Genomic DNA, 26655 nt, shown 5'->3' on the forward strand with positions numbered 1-26655 from the left:
TCTCTCTCTCTCTCTCTCTCTTTCTCTCTCTCTCTCTCTCCTCTCTCTCTCCCTTTCTCTCTCTCTCTCTCTCTCTCTCTCTCTCTCTCTCTCTCTCGCTCTCTCTCTCTTACTATCTCTCTCTTTCTCTTTCCCTCTTTCTCTCTCTCCCACCCTCTCTCTCTCTTTCTCCTTCTTCGTCTCTCCTGCTCTCTTTCTTTTCCTCTCTTTCTTTTTCTCCCACTCTCTCTCTCTCACACAATCTCTTTCTCTCTCATACACATTCTCTGTCTCTCTCTTTCTATGCCTATTCCTCTCACTCCCTCTCCCTCTCTCTCACTCCTCTCTTTTTCTTTCTCTTTCTCTCGCTCTGTCTCTTTCTTTCTCTGTCTGGCCCTAGGTAAACGCAGAGAGAGGTAAACTGGGCAGTCGGTAAGAGATGGTGGTGGTGGTGGAGGTGGTGGTGACGATGGTGGTGGCTGATGCGATTCGATGGTAGTGGTGGTGGTGGTGGTGGTGGTACACGAATGCCGCTCGAGAAACGTGTATATACCATCCACCGATCGGATCGTCAGGACTGTGACGGTGACGATATTGGTGATGGTGGTAGTGACTGCACCGGTAGTGGTAGTAGTGGTAGTGGTAGTGGTAGTGGTAGTGGTAGTGGTAGTGGTAGTGGTAGTGGTAGTGGTAGTGGTGGTGGTGGTGATAGTGGTGGTGGAGATCGTGGTGGTGGTGGTGGTAGAGAAGAGGCCAGGTGGGCCCGGTGGCTTACAGGCGAGCCCAGAAAGGGTTGAGGGTCCGAAAAGCACGGTTGTCTCTCTCTCGAGAACTCCCGGCGTAATACTCACGTTAGAGAGGAGGCCTCGCGGGTCTTGTGAGTTCGTTTGTAAAGAACCGTAGTATTGGTTCCTCGTCGAGTGGCACACCTATCGCCGTCTCTGTCGACTCGTTGCACGTTCTCCCTCTACACGTCTCTTTCCTACGCTTACTCTTTCCTCCCACCATCGCCCTTCCACCTACCGCCTACCTTCCTCCACTCTCCCTTTCCCCACTGGTGCTCTCACTATTACATTACAAATAGCTCTCTTGCCTAGGCCACGTTTGTGAGGTGTTGCTCCTTCCGTGTATACATTCGTACGCGGGCAGCCGGTCCACGTGTGCGTGCACACTCGCTCCTAAACATGTGTGCGCGCGCGTGCGTGTGCCTTCTGTGGGACATGCACGAGCCGTCGCGCGACAGGAGTAGAGTCTTCGTCTATCTTTCTTCGTTACCCTTTCCTTCTCCCTCCACGTCCTCCCCCCACTCTTTCTCTCTCCCTCTGTTTCCCGCTTTTCTCCCTCCTTTTCTCTATCACCCTCCTCCCCCCCTTTCTCACTCTCTCTCTCTCGCTCTCTCTGCCTCCCTCCCTCTTTTCTTTCTCATTTCTGTATCTAGCCGTATGCATAAGCTTTCTCGGGATTAGCGTGTGCGCGTACGCACGCACACGCGAAAATCGCAACGGTTCTATACACTGTTGTCTGCATCCTTGTCACTCGGACGCGGTCGCACGGTAGGCCCCTCTTTGTCGCGGTAATGGTGTAATACAAGAGTTCGTTTGTACTCGTGCACGTAATACGTAAGAATGAGGCAAGAGTTCCCTGGAGCCACACTTTTTTTTTCTTTCTCTTCCTTTTTACTTTCTTTCTTTCTTTCCCTCTTTCTTTTTTTCTTTCTTTCTCCCTTTTCCTCTTCCTTTCGGCGACCCTCCTCCCTGTCGACGTCCGCGGCCACGTACGTTTCAGTTCTTTCTGCATGGTCTTCCCATGGAATACCATTCCTTTTCTTCTTCTGTTTCGCGCGCGCGGTGTGTTTCTCTATAATTTCCCGTCCCGTTCCCTCGGATTCTTCCATCTTCCTTCATCAACGGCGGAAACTTTATCTTTCACTTTTCTCATCCCTCCGTCTCTCCCACTCTTTGTCGTTCTCTCGACCACTTTTCTTGCTCCGCCTCGGTTCCGTTCGCGTGCACGCGAGAACGCGCTTGCGCGCCTCCTCAGTCTCCCGCGGACCGAAGAGATGGAACGTTACGTTTTCACCGCCTCCGCTTCTTCTTCCTTCCCTTTCCTCGTTCCTCTCTCTTCCCTCGTTGCGTTTCATTCTTCGTTTCTTTCATTCTTTTCGTTCTCCCTTTCGTTCCTTCGTTCTTTTCTTTTCTTTGTTTCCTTCTTTCCTTCTTTCCTTATTTCTATCTGCCTGTCTTTCTTTCTTTCTTTCTCCGCGGCCGAGAATCACGGCCGCTTCTTTTCGCCAACCTTCTTCTCCCCCGAGCCGACCATTCTTTCCGCGGCCTATCACTCCCACGTGCTTTCTTTCCGGTGAAAACGGTTGGCCCGTCGTCGCCGGCCCAATCGGCCAGGCACGCGCACGAACCAACCGAGCCACGATACAGTTTCTTTTTCATACGGAGGAATTATAATGTCGTTGCTCTAGTTATGCATCGGACACGCTCTCAGCCGTGATCGATAGTGAAATGCTTGAATGACTCGCTGGTAAACACCTTCGGCTTCAGGTTTCCTCCGTGTTTATTTTAATTACGGGTTTAGCTCATGACGCAAACATCTTTAACTACTCTTATCATCGCATTAGGTATTAGGCATTTGCGAATAAGCAATCCGCTACTGCGTTCCGGACAAAAAATGGGAACTAGTGGCGTGGTTCGAACTCGAAACAACTTCCCGCCGTTTTCTTGCCTTAAACGAGGCGGGAAATACTGGACAATATTGCTGAAACAACGTAGATAGAATGGAGCGTGCTACCTGTTGGTATGCTTAATCTACCTTTTCATTCTTGAGAACTTTTTAGCGGGAAAGTAACTAAGGAGTTGTCAGTAGACGTACGTTATCATTCAGTAATTCGAAGCCTCTTCTAGTAGTTTATTTATAGACGAAAATAATATATAAAACTAATATACTGTGAACAAATCGAATTATATTGTATTATTGCAAATATTTAAGTTTCTTAAATTCGACTCATAATCTTTTCTAAGACACTGATATTATACGAGTCCAAGTTTGGTTTCACTTCTTCTTAATCTATGTACCTTTTAACTGTATTATCTAAAATAGATAGGAATTAACAAAAGTATCTTTAATGATTGAATTATCCTGTAAAATTCTAAATTATTTTATATTACATATGACACTGCATTCAAATTTTTTTATAGAATACAACTTTTTTAGTATGCAGTTGAAATGTATTAAAATTAACGATTATTACATAGTCGTACAATTATATTTGTACAGAATCATCCAAACTTTTAGACACAGGGTGGTAATTTTGTGTTATTTTTGTAATGGATGGCTATATTTATTTAAATATTTTTAATCAAAACTATTTACGATTATCCTACTAATCAAAATATTTGATTTATACTACCCATCAATTTCTAATACACTTGACACGTTATCACTCCCTCAACAATCGCCAAATTTAAATCTTCGTACGTACTCTTAGAAGAACTGGGCAAAACAAATTCAAACATATCACAAAATTTGATACACTCTATTCTCGTATTTAATAAGCATAACAAACAAAATGTTAATTGAACGTTGTTGCAATTTATGATGCAAAGTTAGAATTAACATTTTACATACATCATAGTGTGCATCTATCATAAAGCTGCTTAATAAAAACAAATTCCAACGTACGATACATTCAAACTCGAAAGTTGGATTACACAAAAATGTTCGATCAGTAGTCCCGTATTACAGATTTACACGTGGCTTTGTAATACAAGAGTATCCAATTTGTGATGATACTTTTGTTCACCGTGTGCAGCGTAATTGCCATTCTGCTCCAAGTTCGTAAATAATAAAGCTCACTGGAAGCCGGGTTTACAACTGGTCTTTCAGTTGCTCCAAATTGATAGGTACGGTTCCCTGCAACTAGTTTATGTAACCGCGTCGTCGCCGGCGACACACCGAAGCCACTTCCGATCGCTGAAAACTTCTTTTCATTCATCTCCCCGGCTCGCGCGTCGCCTCGTTTCATTAACGCAACCTTTAGCACGCGAACGTTTTACTTTTCATTGGAACTATTTATAAACATTCTTCGAAAGAATTTCATGGCCGACCGGTGCGGCTTGAATTCGAGTCGGTGTACCAGATACGTGATTGTTTCTTTATCCCTCTTTCTCTGGCCGGCTCGTGCGGGGACGGCCGTACCCGCAGCTATTGCCATTCGTAGATTCGGTCAACGATGTGCACGCGTCCGGAGATTACGGCAACGGCCGGCTATACTTAGAGCGGTAGACGAATTTCGCTCGAGGGCCGCTTAGAAACGAGGTCGGGGAACAGCTGATGCGATATGCACCGCATCGCAATCCGCCGTGATAACGCTTCCCATTTCGTTCCTTTCACATAGTCGGCTGATAAATGATACTTCACCGGATCGAATTATCGCCGTCACTCTAATTAGCAAATTGCTCTTGCACCGGGATTAAAAGAATCGAACCTGAATAATGCCGATACGATTTAGATACCTGCGTGCATCTTGCTCGAGAATCGAGCGTCTCCGTGTTTGGTTTGCCGCCAAGGCGTTCAGAAGTCTGCTACGTTGCTCAATTGTTAAAAATGTCGTCGTCTTAAGTAATAATTTAATCGGTAATCGATGAGAAATAGGTAACCTTTTGGTCACAGCGCGGCAACTGGGAGTATCGTCTTTAGCTATCTGTGTTATTGAGCTTGCGCGATTTATCATTTTCTAGGCGATAATGTCGGTGAAGCGACGAAAAAATATTCGTTTATTTTTGTCGCGGTAGTGGCAATATTGTCTAACGAGAATCGCGCTTTAATTCCTTGCCTTATAATAAAACGTGTCAGACTGGCGATGAAAATTGTAAATTAAATTCGACAAATCTAAATGACATCTATTTTTAATAGAAGTTAAATATTACTTGCCTATTATCAATTTTGAACATTTGCAGCAAACGTCGACACAGAATAAGTATAAAATTCTTTTTTTTCTACTAAATTATTAATGATAAAATGGTTTATCTAGTACAGTTAAAAAATAAATCATAAGGCAAGAGGTTAATCCTCTGCATTCGAGGACTCCGGAACGGAGTCATTTAAAATTTGTTAATATCTATCTACTAAAAGTGTTGAGCAAACGAAAATTGTCGATTTGCGGTTTCTTGTTCTACGATCACTAAAACTTTACAGCTTTCAATGTAGGGGAGAATCGTACAGTACCGACCAAAGTTGGTTTAATTTTTTCTATCGTTAATAATGGCAATTTAATTAAATTAATACATAAATATCTCTATTATGTATAACATATGTCGGGACCAAATTATGTGTTTCCGTTCTTTTCAGGGTTCTGAGGCATTAAAGGTGTAAGTTGATGTTCGGTAATTTAAGAGTCATTTTCTATAGTTAATCTTTCAATTTTTGGATAAGTAAACGACTTTGTTCCATTATGTACAGTATTTCCGCTATTTTAAGTACAATATAATATGAAGTCCTAGTTTTACAATATCTTTTTGTAGATGATACACCATAATCTAAAATTGTTCCACATATTTGTCCTGCAGTATTGACTAATAGATTGCCGATTGATATAGTAGATGAAATTTCTACTTTCTGCAAAACTGAAGGAAAGCTAGACTTGAATGCAAAGATCACTCGAAATGGGTGATTAAATGGATGAAAAAAATTGGGTGCACTGTATCGAATCTGAAGATTAGGGATATGTCAAATACATATATCAGAAAAATATTAATTCTTCTACTTTCGTGACGTATGTAAAAATATAGATTTAATAAGAATCTTCTACTATAACAATTAAACGCCTTTTTATTAACATTGTCAATTATTTAGACAAGAAATCTACCAATTTAATAAATGGTCAGTACTCGATGCCAATCTTTTCTTTTCTACAAACAATGTTTTTAATTTTAGGTATTATCAATTCTTATTATTAAATTTTCCAAAAGTAATTTCCCTCGTTCTATTAAGTTCTACTTAAACTACGGATATGTTTTCGAATTTCGAACTTTTATCAAATCTACTCTAAGATGTAACAAAAATACTTACAATAGAGGACCATTTTCTAATATAATATATCAACACCTCAAGATTTAAATGATTGTTTAATATGTTCCTAAGGACTTGATTTTAGACAACTTTTTCCACACGCATAATGCACGGAAACCTTTAGTTTTCAAGGTAATCGCGAAATACTTTTTCTACTTTCATTGAATTGTATATCCGTGAGCATGACTGTGAGACCCCCACAAGCATAACTGCATATTCGTCGTTTCGCCCTTCAACCCTCATGGATTTCACTTAGCTATAATATCCGTTTATACTTTCCTTCACAAAAGTTCTAGTTCAGAAATTATAAAGTAACAGCGTGGGCTCAACCCCTCCATCTGTATCCCCACCCTCTGAAAAACTAGTTCCACCTATGCCAATCCTTCTTGACCTTTTGCGTTGGAAATTAATTCAGAGATTTGGTAAAGTCTTGTGCGAAGAATTTTGTTTTTATCTATTTTACGCAGATATGTACACTAATTTTGTTTATTAATAACTTTGTATAGAGTGATACAGTTCAAAATAACTTAGTACGTGTAATACGACACGATTAACGATGTGTATAAGAAGTCATTGATATTTTTTGAATAAAAACATTTTAATGTGCGTGGCATGTGCAAGAGTTTTGACGTTAGATGTTTCCAGTGCAAGAGATTAATTAACACTAACCGTACCAACACTTTGTACGTATTAATTCCTGCTGAAACCAGTCAAACAATTGGTTACAAAATAATAGTAAAGAAATTATATAGTAAATTTGTCTTAGTGAAAACAGAAACATAGAAAAAGACGAAAATTGAGAAACTGATTAATCCGATAATATAGGAATTGATATGAAGTTAAATGAACGAAATAAAACGCAGAATTTTAAACAATATCTTGGAACCAGTAATTTGTCCAGTCGCAGTACGTTTAGTGTTAAGTGCGCCGCTCATTCGCCAAATCGATTAACTCCACTGTTTTAGTTTTTCAAGATTTTATCATTAAGGCACTTTATTGATTTGTAACTTTTAACATTTAAAATAAATTACTTTATGACCGGGTTTGGTACCATGAAATAACAAAAAATATTTTGGTCACGTAGAAATTGCAATAATAATAGAATTTACTTTAACCATATAGTATTTTGTACATTCTACGTATTCATTAGATTGAAGCTGTACTTGTAATAATAAAGTAAAATACATTCTATAATAATTATCTGATTTTGTATTTAAAGGGAAATTTTAAAAATCAATACACAACTATTGCATTACTTTTATCTACTTGTTTTGTGGAGTTAACCGATTTTCCCAATGAGTAGCTCAAATATAACTCATTTCTATATACATATACAAAGAACATACGAAACAACTGGAACTTTTGTTGCAGAAAGTACGCGTAATTCGAGAAGATCGATGACTCATCATTGTAAACAGCCACCAAAACGTTGAGCACTATGCTTGTGTCTTCTCACAGAAACACTAATTGTTTGTCCCGTGTCACAGTCACACTCACAGACACGGAATTCAATGAATACTACCGAAAGTATTCGCCATCATCTCAAAAACCAGAGGTTTTCGTGCATTACGCGTAAGGAACATGCTGCCCAAAATCAATTCCTTGTAAATATACTAAAGAATCATTCAAATCGACGAGTGTTGACATTAGAACCTGCCCAAAAAGATTTTACCCGTTACATTCGCTGACGTTATCGATGTTTAACTAATTATGTGACATTAATTAATTCGCCTACAGAGGCAACAGTTCATCCTGCTGCCCAACCGCCTCGAGTTATCGTACCCGATATTACTTATTTATTTATGGTGCGGTCTAAATTAAAAGCGCGACGAGAAGGCCGAACGTCTTACGTAATCGTTGCAGGGAGCATGCGGCTGTTTATCATTACGTGTGAAAGAGAAGAGAGGAGGATACGAGGTAGGGGAGGAAGGAAGAGAGTGGAAGAAAGAGCAGTGAGACAAAGAGAGGAAGACTGCATGGTCCTCTTCAACTTCGGCACGCACGCAATTAAACATTTTGTCATACTTTTTCGCATTGTATCTCCGTTTACGCTTTTAATGTTGTGAACGTTTTGTTGTCGTTTCCATTGCACTTACGCATCGATATTATTTTCCGATTATTTTCGTTTTAACACCAGAACTATCGAGTGTTTAACCAGTTAACTGCGTTCGACGAGTATACACATCATCTTCAAACGCAAAATGGTATTAACTTTTTCAACGATAAATTATTTATTTTTTCAGATAAACGTGTAATTCTTCTTCGTTTTGTTTTAGTTCGTCGTTAGAATGTATCGTAGATGTATTTGCTCTGTGTTTGACAAGTATACATTTTATTATATGATTTTATTGCGCGCCCAAGCGTAATAGTTTATTTCTATAGCGAAACTTTCGAGAATTTAAAATCTCGTTTCGAAAAATAAAAATTACAAATATTCATGGATTCGCACCTTTTTATTTCTTTTGTCACTTTTTGTTTTATTCAAGTAAAAAGAAAGAAAAGAATTTTACAATTTGTAATTAATCATATGTGATCTGTAATGCAGATTATGTCTATAGCAGAGCTAACGGAGTGGAAAGAGTTGATATGTAATCCTTATAAAAATTATAATTTTTATTTAACACTTTTGAGATATCGTTAATTGTGAAATAAAAAAAATCGAGATTCGTTCTTTTAATGGTTATGGTAATTCTAGTGTTAATTAATCGTTATCTACAGTTATCGAAACGCATTGCATAATTTCGTCTTTTGCGCTGTTCTTTGAACAATAGAGTAGATTGATTAAGTGGAATGATTTTTTGAATAAAAGACTCTTTTGATTACATTTTCTTAAAGTATAATACCTGAAAATTGGAATTTCAAATGGATTTAAATTAATTTGAGAAATTAGCAGTGGTACAGATTAATTGAAGGAAAGACTACGGGAAGTTTGCACGTTGTATCAATTGCTTGCTAAGATGGCAGTAAACAAAGAAAAAGAAACAAACTTCGGATGAAGATGCGGCAGAAAGTAAATTATGTACATCAGAAATGGATCTTCGTTGCTTAGTGCAGCAATGTCAATTAGAAGAAGCGCAAACAAAGTGATTCAGCTATTTTAAAGTCTGACATGCATAAAATGTGTTAAGTGATGAAAGAAAATAGATTATGCAAGTCATTTTGAAAAGTGATTTATCTATGTTATTACAGCGATGTAATCTAAATGTAATCTAAATTAAGAAATATTCAAAATTATAACGAAAATTTCAAGGACGTATGGCACTTCGATAGTTAAAATTTTTATATTACGGAGAAAGTATCTAGTTGATAATTACTTAACACTAAGAACTTTTAATAAAGTACTATTCTTGAATTTTTTAAATATTTGAGACAATGAAAATAACAGTTGAATTCATTGTTCCAAATTTTGGTATTAAAAATATGAATGAGCAACAAAGAAAACAAAAATTGTTCGAAGATAAGATAATATGTTTTTAAATGCTCACGGCGAGAAAGAGGAAGGCGAGCTAAATGACTTTAGAATAGTTAATTACTTGTAAATATCATAGCTAGCTTTTTATGCGGTACAAAACTGTATGTAAAACTTGAAACGTGTATATGTCAAAACAACGTTTTTATCGTCAACTGACACGATACATAATAAACTCACCATTTTCCTATTTCCTATTATTTTTCTTATTCTAGTAAGGACGATGAACAGTCTTGTAGAATTTTTCTGGTTTCTTTATTCCGCATAAATAACTACAGCAACTGTTATCAACTATAATTAACAAATGCGAATTAAACATATATCATTACTTAAAAGAATAGCTATTGTATATTTTTAAAATATGCATTAGTAGATATATAAATTTTAGACTTGAGATATTTAACATTAGGTTTCAAGAATATGTCAGTTCGACACATTCTGAATAAACATTAACTAGTAAATATTTGCATAGATTTTGACTGATACGATTATACAAACATATATTCTAACATCAACTTTTCGAGGAACAATAGAATAATCTGTACAATAAAACATCCTACACCTAATGTTAATAGTTATTTTAAAAAAGCTTCTGGACTGTCTTATTCATCCCAATAATGAAATTTCTTTATGAACTCTGATCGTTAACACGTTACGCGCCACGGTCATCTTAAACGTTTTACATATGGTTTGTTCCTTCGTAGCAAAAATAAAACAATTATTAATTATTTGGTATCAGAATCCTTACGTTACACTATGTTAATTTATTCATGTTATTAAATATTTTTAGTCGACAACAGTCACCTTGCATACTGTAATTTTTGTCAAGCAATTCAAACGCGTCGGTCATCGGTGACCGACACGGCATTTAACGTGTTAATACCATTCGCTGCGATTCATCCCGATCGAAACAGGCACTAGGAAATTCGCAGCACGCGGCTAGAGCGTTGATGACACGCAACATTTCTCCCGTTATCTGCGCAATCTTATCAACGTGGATGTTCTTTTCCTCGCCTGACTCACGCGACACTATAATTAGGACAGTCTACTTTGCTCACCGACGACGGGCGTTAGAGCGAATGATAACCCTTTTTTACGCAACAAAGAGAAGGTTCTTCTCCTATCGTCGGCATTTCCTATGCGCGAGCCAGTTTTCAGCTCGTGCGCCCCAGATTTTACGCTTTACGCAATATTTTTGATCCGGTAGAAGTGGGGTAGGGGCTTGCGCAAGTTAAGTTAGTCATTTACTTTCGTGGCTGTTTACAAACATACGTTGTAACGGCACGCGTGCAAATGTCATTCCGTCGCGTCCCGTGGAAACGGGACGCTAAGCAGAAAGTCCGTTGTTACGGCGCCGTGTCCCGAAATTATGGAACAACACCCCCCGGGGTCACTCGGTCTTTCGTGAGACAGTCTCACCCTCCTCCGAACTCTTTCACCTTGCCTCTCTCTCTCGCCTTCCGTCTCTCTTTCTCTTTCTCTCTCCCCTCCTCAATCCCTGCTCAGCCTCTCTGTCTCTCCCTCCAATGGGTTCTCCTTTCTAACACTCCTTAAGCTGTACCTCATCCCACGAGGTGGTCGGCGACGATCGTACTTGCACCTTTCTCACAACGCGACGCAGGTCTAGCCCCGGCGTATCCCTTCTTTCCTCGTCCCTTTCACTTGAATCGCGCGCGAGACGAGGAGAGCAGGTTCAGCGAAATGAGAAAAAGAAGGGAGGCAGAGAGAAAAGGGCAGGGAGAAGCCGGAGCTAAGGTGTAATGGAACGAGACGGAAAGGGAAAGGAGAGAAGAAGAAGAGGGACGTGGCGAGAGGGATGATGGGGGAGGGGGGAGGACGGCTAGGCAAGGGGAGGGAAAGAGAATGCAGAATGAGAAGTAGAAAGATGGAGATCCAGTTTGACCGTATAGGTTAGATCCTCGTTGGTCTTGTGTATTTCGAGATGACTCGTTTTATTGCGAATCCGGTTTGTTCCCCGCGACCAAGGGAGCAAGAAGAATCGCGGGGAGACAGAAAGAGAAAAAGAGAGCACGGTTAGAAGAGGGCTGCGACTGACGATGAAGGAAGTGGAGGAGGAGGAGTCGTAGGAAAAGGAAAGGGAGTGATCTTTCTTTGGTCGTTCCACCGACTTGGGATCCTCCCTTTCTCCTCTTATTCTGCTCTAGTTGTTGCTGCTGCTGAGGCTGCTGCTGAGGCTGTTGACGCTGTTGGTGCTGTTAGTGCTGCTGCACTCTGTTGCTAAGTTGCTGCTACTGCTGATGCTGCAGCTGCTGCTATTTGTGACGAGACGGCAAACGTGCCCGTGCTCGTTGTTCTTGTTGCTACCGTTAGTTGCTACCGACCAGTCGTCCGGCTACTGATGCGCACCACGCGCCAGTAGTGTAGGTGATAGAAATGACGAAGTTGGAGGTGGTGGTCAGTTTCAAGGTTGCCTCCTCGGTGCTTGTTACTTGCACACCGTGTACATGTGTGTGTATATGTATATATGTACATTAACTAGACGTACTCGTCTTAAACGATCTCATGGACGTTCCTGTGTCTGTTCAGAACGTTGTACGAAGGTCCTCTATGATAAATCTTATTGGTTTTGATGTATTTTCATTTTAACGGTTAAAGTAAAATGTATGTACTTAATAAATCATTGTTTTTGTTATTTCATGAGTCAATTTTGTATTAATGAAATATTCATATTAATCTTCTGTATAAAGTGAATATACAACAATGAAGTTTATGTTTTTTAACAGAATGAGTTATCTGCATAAATGTTCGGAGTATCGTTATATTTTCAGTAGTCAAAGCTATTCGTATGTTATCATATTTAATATATACAACAAACGAGATCAAATAGGTAACAGTCTTTTATGCTTGCTATAATTTCAGTAGACGAATATCTTTCAGTATATTACACGGATATAATGGCCGTTCAGATAATTGTATTGTTGAATTTTGGTTGAAATTAATTGGTAAATTATAAATTTAAAATTGATTCCTTCATATTTAAATATTTATATTTTATATTCGCACAAAATCAATTAAAATGTGGTTGTTTATGCACTAGTTGCACTGTCTCTATCATCAGTTCCTTATTATGGAATCATTTGCGTCCGCTACTGATTGCGAGCAGAACTCTCTATTTAGTAAAATCTTATTTTATTTAATTATGTAAACACCATTTAGAAAATTTTCTTCTATGCATTTTTATGATTACTGCTTTTATTTTAGTTTCAGTTAAGGTTCTCTTTCGTTATAGTTTTACAGCATTTCTAAAGATAAAGAAGTATTCTTTATACACATTGTTTCAAATTGTTTTACATTTGAAAACTACAAAAATAATTTGTATTTGTATAGTGAAGAGATGTCGTTTCGCTTTATACTTTTATGTATCGTGAACATTACGTTGAAGAACATGATTTTGCGGAAAAAATTATAATAATAAATAATTTAAAGTTAAAAGATTCGATCAATATTATAAATATTTATGAATATTTTTTCGTCTTACTATCAATAATTTTACTATAATAAATTTCCAATAAAAATCCTAGAATATGTATTTATTTTTATTTATTTAGTATGATTTATTTACTTTCCAAAGTGTAACACACATGTGACGTTGTCAAATTTATTACTCTAATACTATTTTGTACAATGATTCAAATTTCATAAAAATTAGTGTATGATTTGTTTTTACAATACCTATTTCCTTTCGACATCAAGTAACAACGTTGCAAAGTCACACTTCAAAAATATTATAGCGAACTAGATGAAAGCTGCAGTGACACTTTTCCAGAAGAAAATAATAGAACACTTAAACAAAATAGAATGTTTTTTATTTAACAATCGAAGTAATTTCTACCAACCTTTCAAATCCTTCGATCACGGAAATATAAGCCTTGCATCATTGCATGCATATTTTCCTGAAGCATAGATAACGCAGTTCATAAAAACCGAGAATAACATCATTTGTGCAATGTGCGAAACGATGCATACATATGAAAGATGAAAACCTTTATCGTATAAATCAACGGGAATCGTGAGAAAAAAGACAATCAGAAAATGAAAAAAATGAACCCTTGATGCGAAACGCGTAGCGGCGGCCGCACCCCGCCTGGATTCGAGGAAAATACCTTTCCATCGTACTTCGATCATGTTACGTCATTTATGGCACTTTGTCTTCCTGTTAGTAGTATCAGAGTCTCGGCCTCTCCGCAATTGATTACCGACTTTGCCATAACATTTCGGTCCGGAAGATTTAATTATACATTCGCATATCGACGCCAGGAAAATTGCGTTCGTTTTAATAGTCTTCGCCGCCTAGGGACTGCCGTGCATGCAGCCACGCGCACCAGCACATTCAAACGAAAGAGATTCTTCTAATTGTCGCACAATTGCGCGATAACTATCGCGCCGCATCGGCTAATGAAAAAATGTCTATGTTTCGCCGTGGAAAGATACAGCTCGCTTTAAAACCAAAACAAGGTTGTGCAAGCGTATGCACAGAGCGTTAACGCTGATAGGTGGCCACCTATTTTCGTTCCGTCGTAAATGTGTGTCGTTTGATAAAATTTTAGGAGGCTCGTAAGCGTCATTCCAGGGGCGTTGTTTCACCGTGCACAGCATTGCTTCGCGTGTATAGTATACCTGTACAACGACGTACGATAAATTGGAACAACGTAATATCTCGTATTAATACAGGAAAAGAAACAAAATTATCTTGATGATGAAAACTGGGTTTATGGACATTTATTGCGCAGTTTATTTTATTGTTTATAGAGAAATGGTTGTTCATCTGTTTGGAGTTTGGAAACTAGAGATTTAAAAATAGATAATTAGGATACATACTCGTGTAATTGCGTCGATAAAAATCAATGTAAATATTTATCAAATAATGTTTATAAAATTCAATATATGCACGTCTAATTGATGCATTTCGTAAACTTAGCGTTAAGAAGTATATTAAGTTTTGGTGTTTATATGTATTGGGTTGACTAAAAAATTCTAGTGAATTGAATTAAAAATTTGTTTCGACTAAGTTTCTGTTTGTTAAACAGTATACTGCATACGTTATTTGACAATTATTTGCTATCTGTTAATATATTTGTTTACTTTTAGTACTTATGCATTAGAAAAAACACCTTTTCTACTTCTCATGGCTTTTTATTTCTTTGCACAGTAAGAAATTTACATTTTTTAAAAGTTGTGTCTATAAACGATAAAAGTAAATGTATGTATCGAAGATTATGAAAGTGAACTAAGAAAAAGTTGATAGTACATAAATATTAACTGCTATTATGTACGTACTTTATAAATATTAATACGTACTTTATGTACATTGTCACACAGTGTGTTTAAATGTAAATGTAATGCCACAGAAACTTACATAATTTTTTGCAAAAGTGTCACTTTCAAAAAAGTTAAATCAATCATATTTTTTAAAATGTCTTTGACTCATAGTGTCAGACAGGTAAAAGCTTTTAAGTGAATTGTGGGTTATAAAAATTCTCGTTTTGATAGGTTCTGTTCGAAATGCTAATATTAGGGGAAATGTTGTTTTGCCATGTATAGTATACCTTAATCTAAAAGAACAATATAATGAAAACATCTGTTTTATTCTGTTGTGGGTATTTGCACATGTCATGAATAATATCTACATCCTGCTTAGAACATTACCCAACGTTGCATTTTTTAAAAATTATATAAGTAGATGCATAAGATGCAAGCATACTTTTACAAACTTTTTTACTTTTATAAATTAATTTTAAAACTTGGAAAACGTTTATGATGGTCACGTGGAAAGTGGAATTCGATATTCTTAAATAGTACATTGTTATTCCGTAATTTCGAGTCACTGTTTCTAACTTCAACGATTATCGAGCTTTTATGAACGTTTTAATAATAGCAAAAACGCAGACAAATATGTCTATTTATGAGCTTGAATCTTGTTATTTGCAAAATCACGTGCTGCTCTTGTCATGCTAAGCGGTTTTCTTTAAAAACGCCCATCGTAAAAATTAACCGAAAGAAAATTAGTATTCATAAATACATTGAGAGTCGTCAAACGATTCGTAGTATGCCAGCATTGTACTTGTATCCATCATGTTGTATTCTTACCCATTCAACCTGGTTCTTGCATTTGCATTTCATAGAAAGCGCTCGAGCAAGAGTGATTTGTTCTTACGTGTGACCACATGCTTCCATAGTCTTTTGTATTACGTATTAATTTGAATTCGCTGATTGTTCATCGAAGTCATTTATTCATTCTAAAACCGATATTATCTGATTGTTCTTGCATTGAATCTACTAATAATCTCTTATTATTTGTTTCAAAAATCGATTGGTAAAGAGAAGAAATATTTTAAACTATTTTTCTTTGTTTGAATGTAGATACTAAATTTGATAAAAAGTAGTAGGTTATTTGTTAATATATGCAATTCATTTTCAGGTATACTATTACATACTTCTGTTTGCTGGACACATGTTTTGGTCACTACAAAATAAATTATGATTATTGTAACTCTGTAATAACATATTGCTATAAATATACATTCACATTCATGAATGATATTTAAAAAATAATATAACTCTTCCTCAAGCTTTTTCCTTACTTATAATTATTACAAATTTTCGGAACTTCAAAGTGGAAGATATTAAATAATTTTAAAGTATTATTTTTCATACCAGAAATAAACTTCAGTAAGTTATTTTTCTATAATATAGATTTATAAATACACTTTTCGAAAGTATAAAATTACTTGTTTTATCAAAAGAAAATATGCATTTTTTAATAGAAAATATATGAACGAATACTGTAATATATATGTAATATATAGTAATATAAGTCATTTAAATTCATTTCAAAGTCACATCACAAAAAGTAACTCCAACAAATATACTAAGCAAAAAATAATTTACATTGTTCTTTTATTTTGTCCTCCTTCATAAATGGGGACTGTCCGAAATGATCTACAATCTACAACTTTCGAGCGGCAGTATAGATTGCACAGAGGTGACATAACTTTGGTCTATATAGATAGACACATAATTCCCAGAATAAGACGTTAAACGAAATAAATGTGCGCAAAATACACGCAACAAAAACTAACAGGTGATTATTCCCAAATGTCAGTTGTTTCGTTCCTTCGGATAAAACGCTGCAGTTGTGCGACGCGCGGTGGTTGATTCTTGGACAAAATGGGACAAAAGTAGAAAAAAATTGCTTAAAAAATGGGAAATTTTAATGTAATTTGATTTATTATAGTCTAATACATATAACTGATACATTGTTTTCATTTAATCTTATTCATAACCACAAATTATTCAAATCTTAAAAAACATTTTTCTCATTCGTCAGAATAAATATATTCCAGATTATTTAAAAAATTGAAAATATATTGGTATATATTGGAATCAATTCTTGCATAAATGCAACTACGACTATTTGCGGATTAATTAGTTATATGATTGAAGTCATAACTAAAAAAGTATTTTTATTTGGAACGACAGTTTTTAAACTTAATTTGGGAATTTTTGTTAACAATCTGAACACAATTTTTTGTTAATTTCTTACAGATATATTTACCAATATTTGAACTATATTATGAACTTTTTGTAGTCGAAATAAGTAAAACTTTAGGAGTTACACGTTCTTGAAGAGAGTCATCTTCAAACATCATGTCGCGACGGGTACATGACCCTGACCGTTATAGTGAATAGAAAAAAGACGGTGTGAAATCTCTGTTGTTAATATTTACATTTGATTTTATGATTTATCGCAAAAAGTAAGTTTTAAGTAATATTGATTTTTGTCTCACTTTTTAGATTAATCGACTGTGCGACGGTATTCTCGGTAAGCAGCTGAGTCGACGGCGAACGTGTTAAACGGAATGCTAGATTTACTGCATCCTTTACGGTCCGGTTTCGTCGGTCCCGCGGTTTTCGGCGGCAGAAGAAAACGCAAGCCTGCAGTCATCATGAGAAACGAAGTAATAGAATGTTGTAACAGCGCAGAGCTGATGTCATGCGTTAACCTTCTACTTTGCACGTACAAGCTGTTCACAGAAACGCACGCTTACTGCGCCGCTACACAAAACAGCTCGCCGGAGAGTATTTTTCAGAGCGGTGTCCACCGGTCCGGCGAAAAAAGTTGCGAAGCGGTCGTAAAATTGCCTAGGAAGTAGACGAAGGAACGTCCAATGCGATTGCTTCTTACGTAATTACGAATTCCGCGGTCGCGCTGCGGCTGTTACCGTTTCGTTAGGGCCTTATTCCGACGAGACTTTCGGTGTCTGCTGATTGATTTCCGGAAAATGCGCTGCTACTTGGAAAAATTCCGATACTGGGAAAAATCAGGTAGTCTAGTCAGTTTTTTTAGGATATATACAAATTTATTTTTTATTTTAGAAAAAGAGCGTAGGGTCTTGTCAGACTGTGATCTTAACAGTTTAACGGTTGCGCTTTTTGTTTTACATTTAACTGCGTATAACCACGTAAATATTTCCTGGAAATGCTTTCAACTTTAACTTTTATGTTAAATGTAGATACCTACATACAGTATTGGACATTGGTATTAATTTTTCATTTGAACGGTAAAATGATAATTAATAATATTAGATACGTGATAAATTTGGAATAAATGAACGAGTAAATAAAGAAAATAATATATTTACATTACTTAATTTAAAGGTCACTCTAGCGAGTAACGGTTGCACTTTGTATATTAGAAATAAAACTTTTTATTACAGCTTGTTTTTTATTCTCAGGTTATTTATAATATTAATTGCGTTTAGTATTATATTTTGTACATATTATTTGTGACGTCACTGATGGATTTTATTCGCCGAAGGCGATATGCAGGCATATTTATATAATTCTGATAATATTATTTAATAATAATTAGATCTTAAAGTTGTTACAATGTATGAAGGTATTTCTATCAGTAAATATTAATACATCAATCTTGTATAACAATTTCCTGAAACCATTAACCTTTCTAAATGTTGCTTCTGATAGTGTGAAATTTTATTTTATTTTGCGATCCATTGTGTGTTCTTTAATAATCGTTCAGTTTTCAATTGTTTTAGTACAAACATATACTTCTTTATTTCGTTCATACTAAATTTCTATAAAAACTAGGAGGATCTTAATTTTCTCGTATATTATAAGCATTCATAGATGTTCTTATTTCTAAAAATACGCTCGGTAATCGCGTTCTACCATTGAAAATTCGTGGCGCAGCTAGTTTCCATTACAGAAGCACACAATAGAAACGCGAATGAAGTGCCGTATAATCAGCTCCATAAGGTCACGCATCGCGACAAAATCGACCGAATGCCCGTGGAAAAAGTTACCGTGCGGGAATCCGTGACGAATCTTTTATTGACGAGTGAACGGTGGCCGATAAGAATTCATTTTCCGTGAACGTGACCAGATAAAGGCTGGAGGTCTCCGACTTTCCAAAGCGGAAAGCGTGCACGAGCACGCACCGAGTCTACCATTTTGCTCGAGGAGAGTCGGGGAATGAAAAAATAAGCTGCTGAATAGACCGGTAGCTTCGGAAAACAATAGTTAGCGGGTTGCAAGAGAAAATATGATGAAAACATCAACGTGGTTGATGTAATCTCTCTCGGTATCGGGCCGGTGTGTAAGTACCGCGCGGCTAGGCGCTTGAAACGAGTCTTTCGCGAAAAATGGGAAACCTGATTTAAGATAAATGTTGCCTCGCGGAATTTTCATGCCGATAGTCATCTCGGTAACGTATGATTTGTTGTGCGATTGTACGCGAATTTGAAACTGATAGAGAGCAAATTATGTGCGAATACTCTGCCGCGCATGCCGGTGAACGCGTTCGAGCGGAATTAGTAAGTGAGTCCATCGCACAATACTCGGCGCGTGATTATGTCAATTTATTAGAGAGAAAAGTACAATTTTTAAGTTCCTTAAAATATTTAATAATCTTAAAATATTTATCTGCACTTCGCTCATAAATTAATATTGGTTATGCTTTTTAGACTTAAAAATTTCGCGAACAGTATAGAGAAAAGACAATATAGAAAAACGCATGGCAATAGTTTTTAAAAATGTAGGTTTCAAAGACGAAATGTTAAATGTTGGTATATACATATTAATTTATAAACTGCTGAATTATTAACGTAATTTACATTTAATAACATTTTCCGGTTAAGAAGAAATTTACCGTAAGATGTAAATAAATATTTAAGTATGGAAAATAGTAGACGTCGGTCTTCATATTTTAGTTTTAACAGTTTTTTAATGATATTTTCATATTTTCACAGTTAATATAAAATATTATGTTTAACAGAATGAATATGGAATTTATCAATATCTTGAAATAGTTAAATACGTCAAATTAAAGTGGTTGTGTAGGAATTAGAATCAATTTTCAAATATATCATTTTTATTATTAAACGTCAATAATAATGTCTGTTTGGAATTTCGAATCGTTACTAAGTATTTCGATAGGTTTGTTAGGAAACAGTTTTTACATCCGTTGATTTTCTCATTTGCATTATGTTAGATACCGTCATTTATGAAACTTTGTTGCAAAATTTGCATCTTGCGCTCTTTAACATCTTGCAGTCAGACACGTTTCCGTTAGCGTGCTTTATTTAATTTGTGAGTTCACTGTATCTCTCCCACCGTCAACACATTCAGATTACAAGATTAAAGTCAAATCATAGCCTTCTCAGATTACTCTTGCATTTATTCCTCTTCTTTTTAATTAACGAGATGATCTGAGAGCTATGAAGGTGATTTACAAACTGCAACGCTCAGTTTACATGAAACAAATCACTTCGCCACAAAGGAAGCTTGATGTATAAGCGTAATATCTAGCCTCGTTAATTACCTACTGTGACAACCCGTGAAAATAATAATAATTACAGGTGTTAGCATACTTTTAAATATTTCAACTGTTTTCTACGTTGCATTTTCCGTGCACAAACTGCGGAAAAATATTTAAATGTAAGATGGATACGTAAAATGGCAAAACAACTGGTAAACGTAACACGTACATATCTATGAAACATAATATTCTTGAATACAATGGTTAATTTAGTTTCAACTTTGAAGATTTTTCAATTACTGAAAAGTCATTTAAAATAAAAATTAACATAGTTATTGTAATGTAAACTCTATCTTGTGTAGAGTAATTTCTAGTGATTAATGAAGTTGTCATTGATAAGAAATAATGTAATTTATATTCATGTTGTATTCAAGAACATTTACGATTTCTTTTGCTTTCTATTTCGAGCGCCATAATATTTTAAATAATTCTAAACCATTGTAATAAGTACAGAAATTTAAGGAGATTGTAGTCATAACGAAATGAATCACTTTATTATACATCATTATTGTAAAACCATAATTAATTGATAAGTCTAAGTTTAATACGCTTAAATTCTTATGAAAATATAGTCGAAATATCTCTGACTCACCCTAATCAGTATTCTGAATAAAAAGCAATCAATTCCTAATACAAAAGACATTTTAGTTAAAAAGAAAACTGCTTTTTTGTGACTCTTCCATTTTGGTCCCAACAATTATGGTCCCCGGTTAAAACGAAACATTTCTTTTCCGCGTTACCCGACACGGAGAAACATCACGGATTTTTACGCCATGTCGGGACATCGTTGATTACGTTCCAGATAAAAATATATTTACTCAGCAGTTAAGAGTGTTGTAACACCATTGACACGTGGGTGAACGCTACTGGCTGTTATGGTAGCCCGTGTAACGCCGCCTAGATTTTTCTGAAACAGCTCCGCGTTCCATTTGAATCGTTTGGCCCGGAGTATTAATTGTCGGCGCTTCGGGAATCGATAAAATGAAAAAATGCGCGATAAACGTATATATCGCTCGATCTTTCGTTACCTTGACTGACGTATCATTAAATCCCACATGTATGTACCGTTTTGCCTTTTTCTAGACGATCCTGATCTCCCATCTGGCTGCGGAGCGCGGCAGACACGACATTGCAGTGGCATTACAGATCATTATGTAATGTCATAACGTTATGTGAACGTTTTACATTCGATGCCTTGCACCATTGCGGTCTCAAGGTCTCTACATTGTTGTGTGTACAACGTGTTAACGCATCGATGCGATCCAGGGACGTATTCGCCGGAGAAAATCCCAATGGCGCCTCGTGACTCTACTCATTGTATAATAATAGTAGCTGGAAAATGTGCTGCCACTATTCAGCCGCTGCACCTTTTTCTGTTCTACAACTAATTTCATTCTAGCTCGAGTTCACAATGCTCTACGTGCGGTTTGAGTCTCACCGCGACTTCCGGTTACATTGCTTCCGTCGGAACCTGACTTTGCTATTCTAAATATTTTAATTATCGACTTGTTATATTACAATCCTTTCTATCATGTATTATACAGTTTTTTATATATAGTTGGTACTTCTAGAATTATTTAGTTCTTCAAGTGGGTACAGGATTTACAGTATTAATAAATGAGCGTTGTTTAATATTTTCTTTCCATTCTATTCGTATTCTGTATAATTTTAATAAGTTCTCATTATTATCCATATATTTTCCTATTAGATACGGATATTCTATGTAATCTACTGTTTACATTTAATAAATCATCACGCTACTTGTAATGTCGGAAGATTGTTAATAATGTCACTGTCAGTTATAAATACACATTTATTGCAGGTATGAGAATGTATTATAACTGGATTTAAAATATTCTACTGAATTAAAGTCCTCGACACGTAGTATCTGTCACGATATTACAAGATAAGAAGTTAATTTAATTGACGGATTAACCGATACCAATCAGTCATAGTATTTTAAGTTTTTCTTTCATTTATCGAGCCGAATAAACCGTACAATGAATTATTTATTTAAATATCCGTATTCTAATTACATATGACGATTATATTATTATTTATAATGATAATTATAAATTAAAATAAATCTCTAATTATAAATAAAAACTCATTCTGAAGTAAGTAAAACATCAAATCCAATAATGACAATGAATTATTATTCAATAATTAATTTTCATTCTTCTTTAAACAAGATTATTGGTACCGTAAACAGATTTGTTTGCCAACATGAAGCACTAGCAACGTCTTTACGATCAAATTATCGTCGTTGCAAGATATTGCAAAAAAGACAGGAAAAACGTGCAATTTTCACGAAGCATTGGTCCTGAGGCAAGTCCTGAGTTCGACAGGGTTCAATTTCGGAGGTAGATTCTTTGAACCGATCGCCTCCGGGCCGTTCTCTAAACTCTTTCCCTCGGTCGCGTTCGTCGCAACTGGTCCTAAACGCATCAATAAACCATGGAAAGTGAGACACAGCGTCGGGTAATAATTTCGGCGCGACTGAAACTTTCCATCTTTGCAAGCAGGAAATGTCGTAAACGTTAATTACTCGGCAGGTATAAATAAGGGTTAACGGCGGATCGGTTGTTTCCAAAACTGCCTCAGCGCCGTAAACTTACCCCGTTCACAAAGGGATTTGCTCAGCACCGTATTCCGCTTTCGAAAGCGTTCCGTATTGTCGCCTGTGTGTCTCCGTAAATTATCTCCAAACATTCCGCTAAATCTCACTGAGAGTATCTTATCCTTGAAACGCTGACAGTTGGGGATGCTTAATTATTCGATTCGCGTTGCGCATCTTCTTTGAATGGTAACGCGAGACATTTAGAGGTCCAATCTGCGTTGATTAAGAACTGCTAGGAGATTATTTGATGGCTAGGCTGAAGAATTGATCGAAATCGATCAGGTTTTATTTTTCTCATTCAATCTTCTATTGGTTTTATTTCCTAATTCCTTATACTTTGGATCACTAATTTGCTATTTGTTAATACGGTTACACTGGAAGTACTGTAGGTAGATCACTTGATGACTAGCCTGAGGAATTCGGTTGATCGATCAGATTTTATTTGTTCTCATCCAATTTTGTATTGGTTTTATTTCCTAATTGCTGATATTTTCGATCACAAATTTATTATTCGTCATACGGTTACTCGTAACTAATCGAAATTATGAAATTGTAAGCTAGATAAACTAAGAGTTGTTTTTATTAACGATCGTGATCGAGTTTAGTTGTCGTACATTTTTTGATTTATACAAATAGATATACAATATTTCCAATTGATAATAGAAATATATTAAATAAAATAAAATAAATATTAAATATAGGAATATAATTATTAAGTACATAACATTTTTTTTCTTGCTGTGCGATCACATATATTAATCATATTGTTATCAGAAGAAAACATTTTACATTATTTATATCCAAATATACCCGGTCACTACGCAGGATTAATGGAACATAAGTAATTACCTAGATACGTAAGTATAGAAGCACAAATTCATGAATTAGTTTCATTCTCCAAAAGATAGATACTGGGTACTTAGATAGGAATGAAATGTAATATTTTCTTTATTTGAAAATAAAACATAATATACTGAATAAACATACTAAACAAAATAAGTATAAGCGAATATAAGAAGTTAATGATTACATTGTTTAAAAATAGTATGTACAATATATATAATATAGTATATAAAATAGTATCATTGCACACATACAGAACAAAATAAATGGATCCTACCATAAGCCAATGTTGGTTATTGTTTATTACAACCCTTATTAACAAGTTAATCTTTCAAAAAGTTCCAATTTTTCAAAATTTTGATTTTGAAAATTTTATTTAAAAATGTTGTAAACGTTAAAGAAAAATTTGTATTTTTCAAGGGGTGATTTCACTTCTTCAAAGTGAAATTTGATATATACAAAGTTTCATAATTTTTTGAATTTCCGGATTCGACATCTCTCCTTGTAGAACAGAAAAGGGATACATAGGCAATAAAGGATCAAGCAACCGCATATCGATCGAAGCACGTGCGCTTAGTACATAAATTTGTATTCACCTCAACAAAATGTTTATTTATTTCAAACAAAAATGAATAATAATACGATATAATATAAATATAACATTCTAGGTCGTAATGTATCGAGCATCCGTCGGGTTAAGATTAAGCACGGCTACCATATTAAAACGTTATTTTTCTTTCTTCTTAATGATACATGCAGACTATCTCTGTTGAACTTAATCATTACCGAGAAGCGAGGTATCATAATGCGAAAACGATTGCTCCAGCTTAAATCAGATCGCGGGGACACCCCGTCCGTGGTTGAGGAGTAATTGCGCAAGAAACCGTGCGCAGAAACGATGTCAAAAGCAATAATTTCATGAAATCCACTAAATATCTTGTTAGCTCGATTATTACGGTATTACGTAAGTACCATCACGTCCGGCTTTTTCCTTCTCAGACCGCCTTGGCAACGTCGTATTCCGTAAACACCATTCTCACTCGACAGTAGCAGAAGAATTATATCCTCCTTCCTGTATATACGATAATTACGAAGGACTAATTGCACGGCAACACTACACTGGCGCCGTTCTATCAGTATTTTAATAAACTCCATTCTGCTGAACATATTGCAGAAGGAAAAACTGAAAGCGTCGAACGGTTTTAATTCTTTGCCACTTGGAGCATTCCTCTTAAGGACAAATACGATGTTCGGTTCTCTGCTCGAGCTGTATTTTATACACCGTGTTCGAGTAATTTTCTGTAACTTGATTTTTTTCCTGTATAAAGAAGTTGTATAATATGAAGCTAAATCATTAGTTTCTGAATATGAATTAATCATGCATTTATCATTTTTAAACGTTTTATCTTTACAAAACAGCCAGTAAATTTACAATTTTAATAAAAATACGAATATTTTTGGATAGAGTTGTAACATTTAAAGAATTATTCGACTTCATTGGATGTAATATTCGTGGATTCTTTATAGATCTTTTTCATATAAAAAAAGAATTTTCTGTTTTACTTGTAACCACTTTTACTTGTAACCTTCACTTGTAACGACGTTTGCAAAAGTTACTGTCTCGTTAATAGCTGCTCCTGAGGAAAAGAAAGGGTATGTTTGTCATAAGTATATATTTATAAAAATAAATATTGTTATATGACTAAAATAACCCGTTTTATGAGCAAGTTTTAGCAGAAATTGCCTGAGGCGAATGTGTTAACATGAACTTATGAGTAATCATATTTACAAAATTGAATTCAATGTCATTGTTGTGTATTTGACTCGTTATTGTAAGGCCTGTTTATTCGAAGTAAAATAAAAATTTAAGAATTTAAAGTTGCTTTAACCTTCTGACTAGCACTCTATATCATCATGTTGAATGCCATGGGGGTCACCGGTGACCCCGTCAAAATTCAATTACTATAATTTCTTCAATTAAACGATGATTACTTGAAAACATTCCTATATTGTAAATGACGCTACCTAATGCGATGACATTCAGCAATATAAACCTGCGATAATAACAACGCAATTCACTGAAACAATTTAATATTGTATTCTTTTCATTTCGCATATTTTGCATCTTAAAACCGTGCAGCATTCACCGTGTTATTTAAGTCTTCAATTTTCGCTTCTCTAGACGAATACTATAAGCTCGCAAGAAATATAAGTTACTGGAGGATTTGGCAGGGGAAAAGTCCAAGTGCAAAGGGTTAATCCTCTCCAAGACACTTTTGTTCATGAAGGACCACGACTCGCAGAAGTGGAGCAACCAAGGGAACGAGGACCTCGCTTCGAAAGGCTTTCATTCATACGATGGCGGCAGTCTTTACAATCCTTCGGTTGTCGTGCGTGGGAAGGGTTTCATTGCGTGCGCAGCTGGGTGAGGGTAAAAAGTAAGGAAGAAGATAGGTTGCCCAAGTGTACAAGTGAGTTAAGGGACAATGAACACGATGGTGGAACGAAACGAATTGATTTAACACTAGAACTACCATGCAGTCAGACTGACATTTTCAAAGTTTTCTATAGAAACTCTAAAAATACAGTTATTGGGATTTCATTTGACTTATGACTCAATTTGAATATTACTAAATCAATTTTTTTTATTAATTTCGTAGAAAAGCATCTGTTATCTTTTTAATAATTGGGAAAGAAAAATTTAAGAATGTACTAATTTGACCTATTTGGTGTACTAGTGTTAAATACATCTCATTGTTCAAAAGAAAGTGAAAAATAGTAGGTATATAATGGTAGGAAAACTTTAAA

At 35.7% G+C, this 26655-nt stretch overlaps 2 protein-coding genes across 8 annotated transcripts in view; one reads left to right on the top strand and one right to left on the bottom strand.

Moving 5' to 3' along the window:
- The window catches only part of ken (zinc finger and BTB domain-containing ken and barbie protein), a 57682-nt gene extending 56716 nt beyond the window's left edge, over nucleotides 1-966 (bottom strand). Inside the window, exon 1 of the mRNA XM_076372852.1 lies at nucleotides 831-966. The gene's annotated coding sequence lies outside the window, so the exon portion shown is untranslated. The remainder of the gene's footprint in view (nucleotides 1-830) is intronic.
- LOC116426208 (uncharacterized) lies at nucleotides 87-26655 on the top strand. Of its 7 annotated transcripts, none has more exons than XM_076372858.1 (3): nucleotides 87-856; nucleotides 17342-17872; nucleotides 26030-26655. In XM_076372858.1, exon 1 carries the CDS (start codon nucleotides 462-464, stop codon nucleotides 774-776), a length of 315 nt encoding a protein of 104 aa, XP_076228973.1. In that variant the 5' UTR covers nucleotides 87-461; the 3' UTR covers nucleotides 777-856; nucleotides 17342-17872; nucleotides 26030-26655. The 7 variants fall into 7 exon arrangements, 6 of the variants coding, with proteins under 6 accessions (XP_076228973.1, XP_076228972.1, XP_076228974.1 ...); XM_076372857.1 differs by lacking the exon at nucleotides 26030-26655 and adding an exon at nucleotides 21468-21968; XM_076372859.1 differs by lacking the exon at nucleotides 26030-26655 and having other exon boundaries at nucleotides 17342-17505; nucleotides 17572-18372.

This window comes from Nomia melanderi, chromosome 12, assembly GCF_051020985.1.
Source record: "Nomia melanderi isolate GNS246 chromosome 12, iyNomMela1, whole genome shotgun sequence".
NCBI lineage: Eukaryota > Metazoa > Arthropoda > Insecta > Hymenoptera > Halictidae > Nomia > Nomia melanderi.

Bases quoted from the DNA above. Each gene is read 5' to 3' on its own strand.
- LOC116426208 (XM_076372858.1), top strand. From the start codon at position 462: ATGCGATTCGATGGTAGTGGTGGTGGTGGTGGTGGTGGTACACGAATG.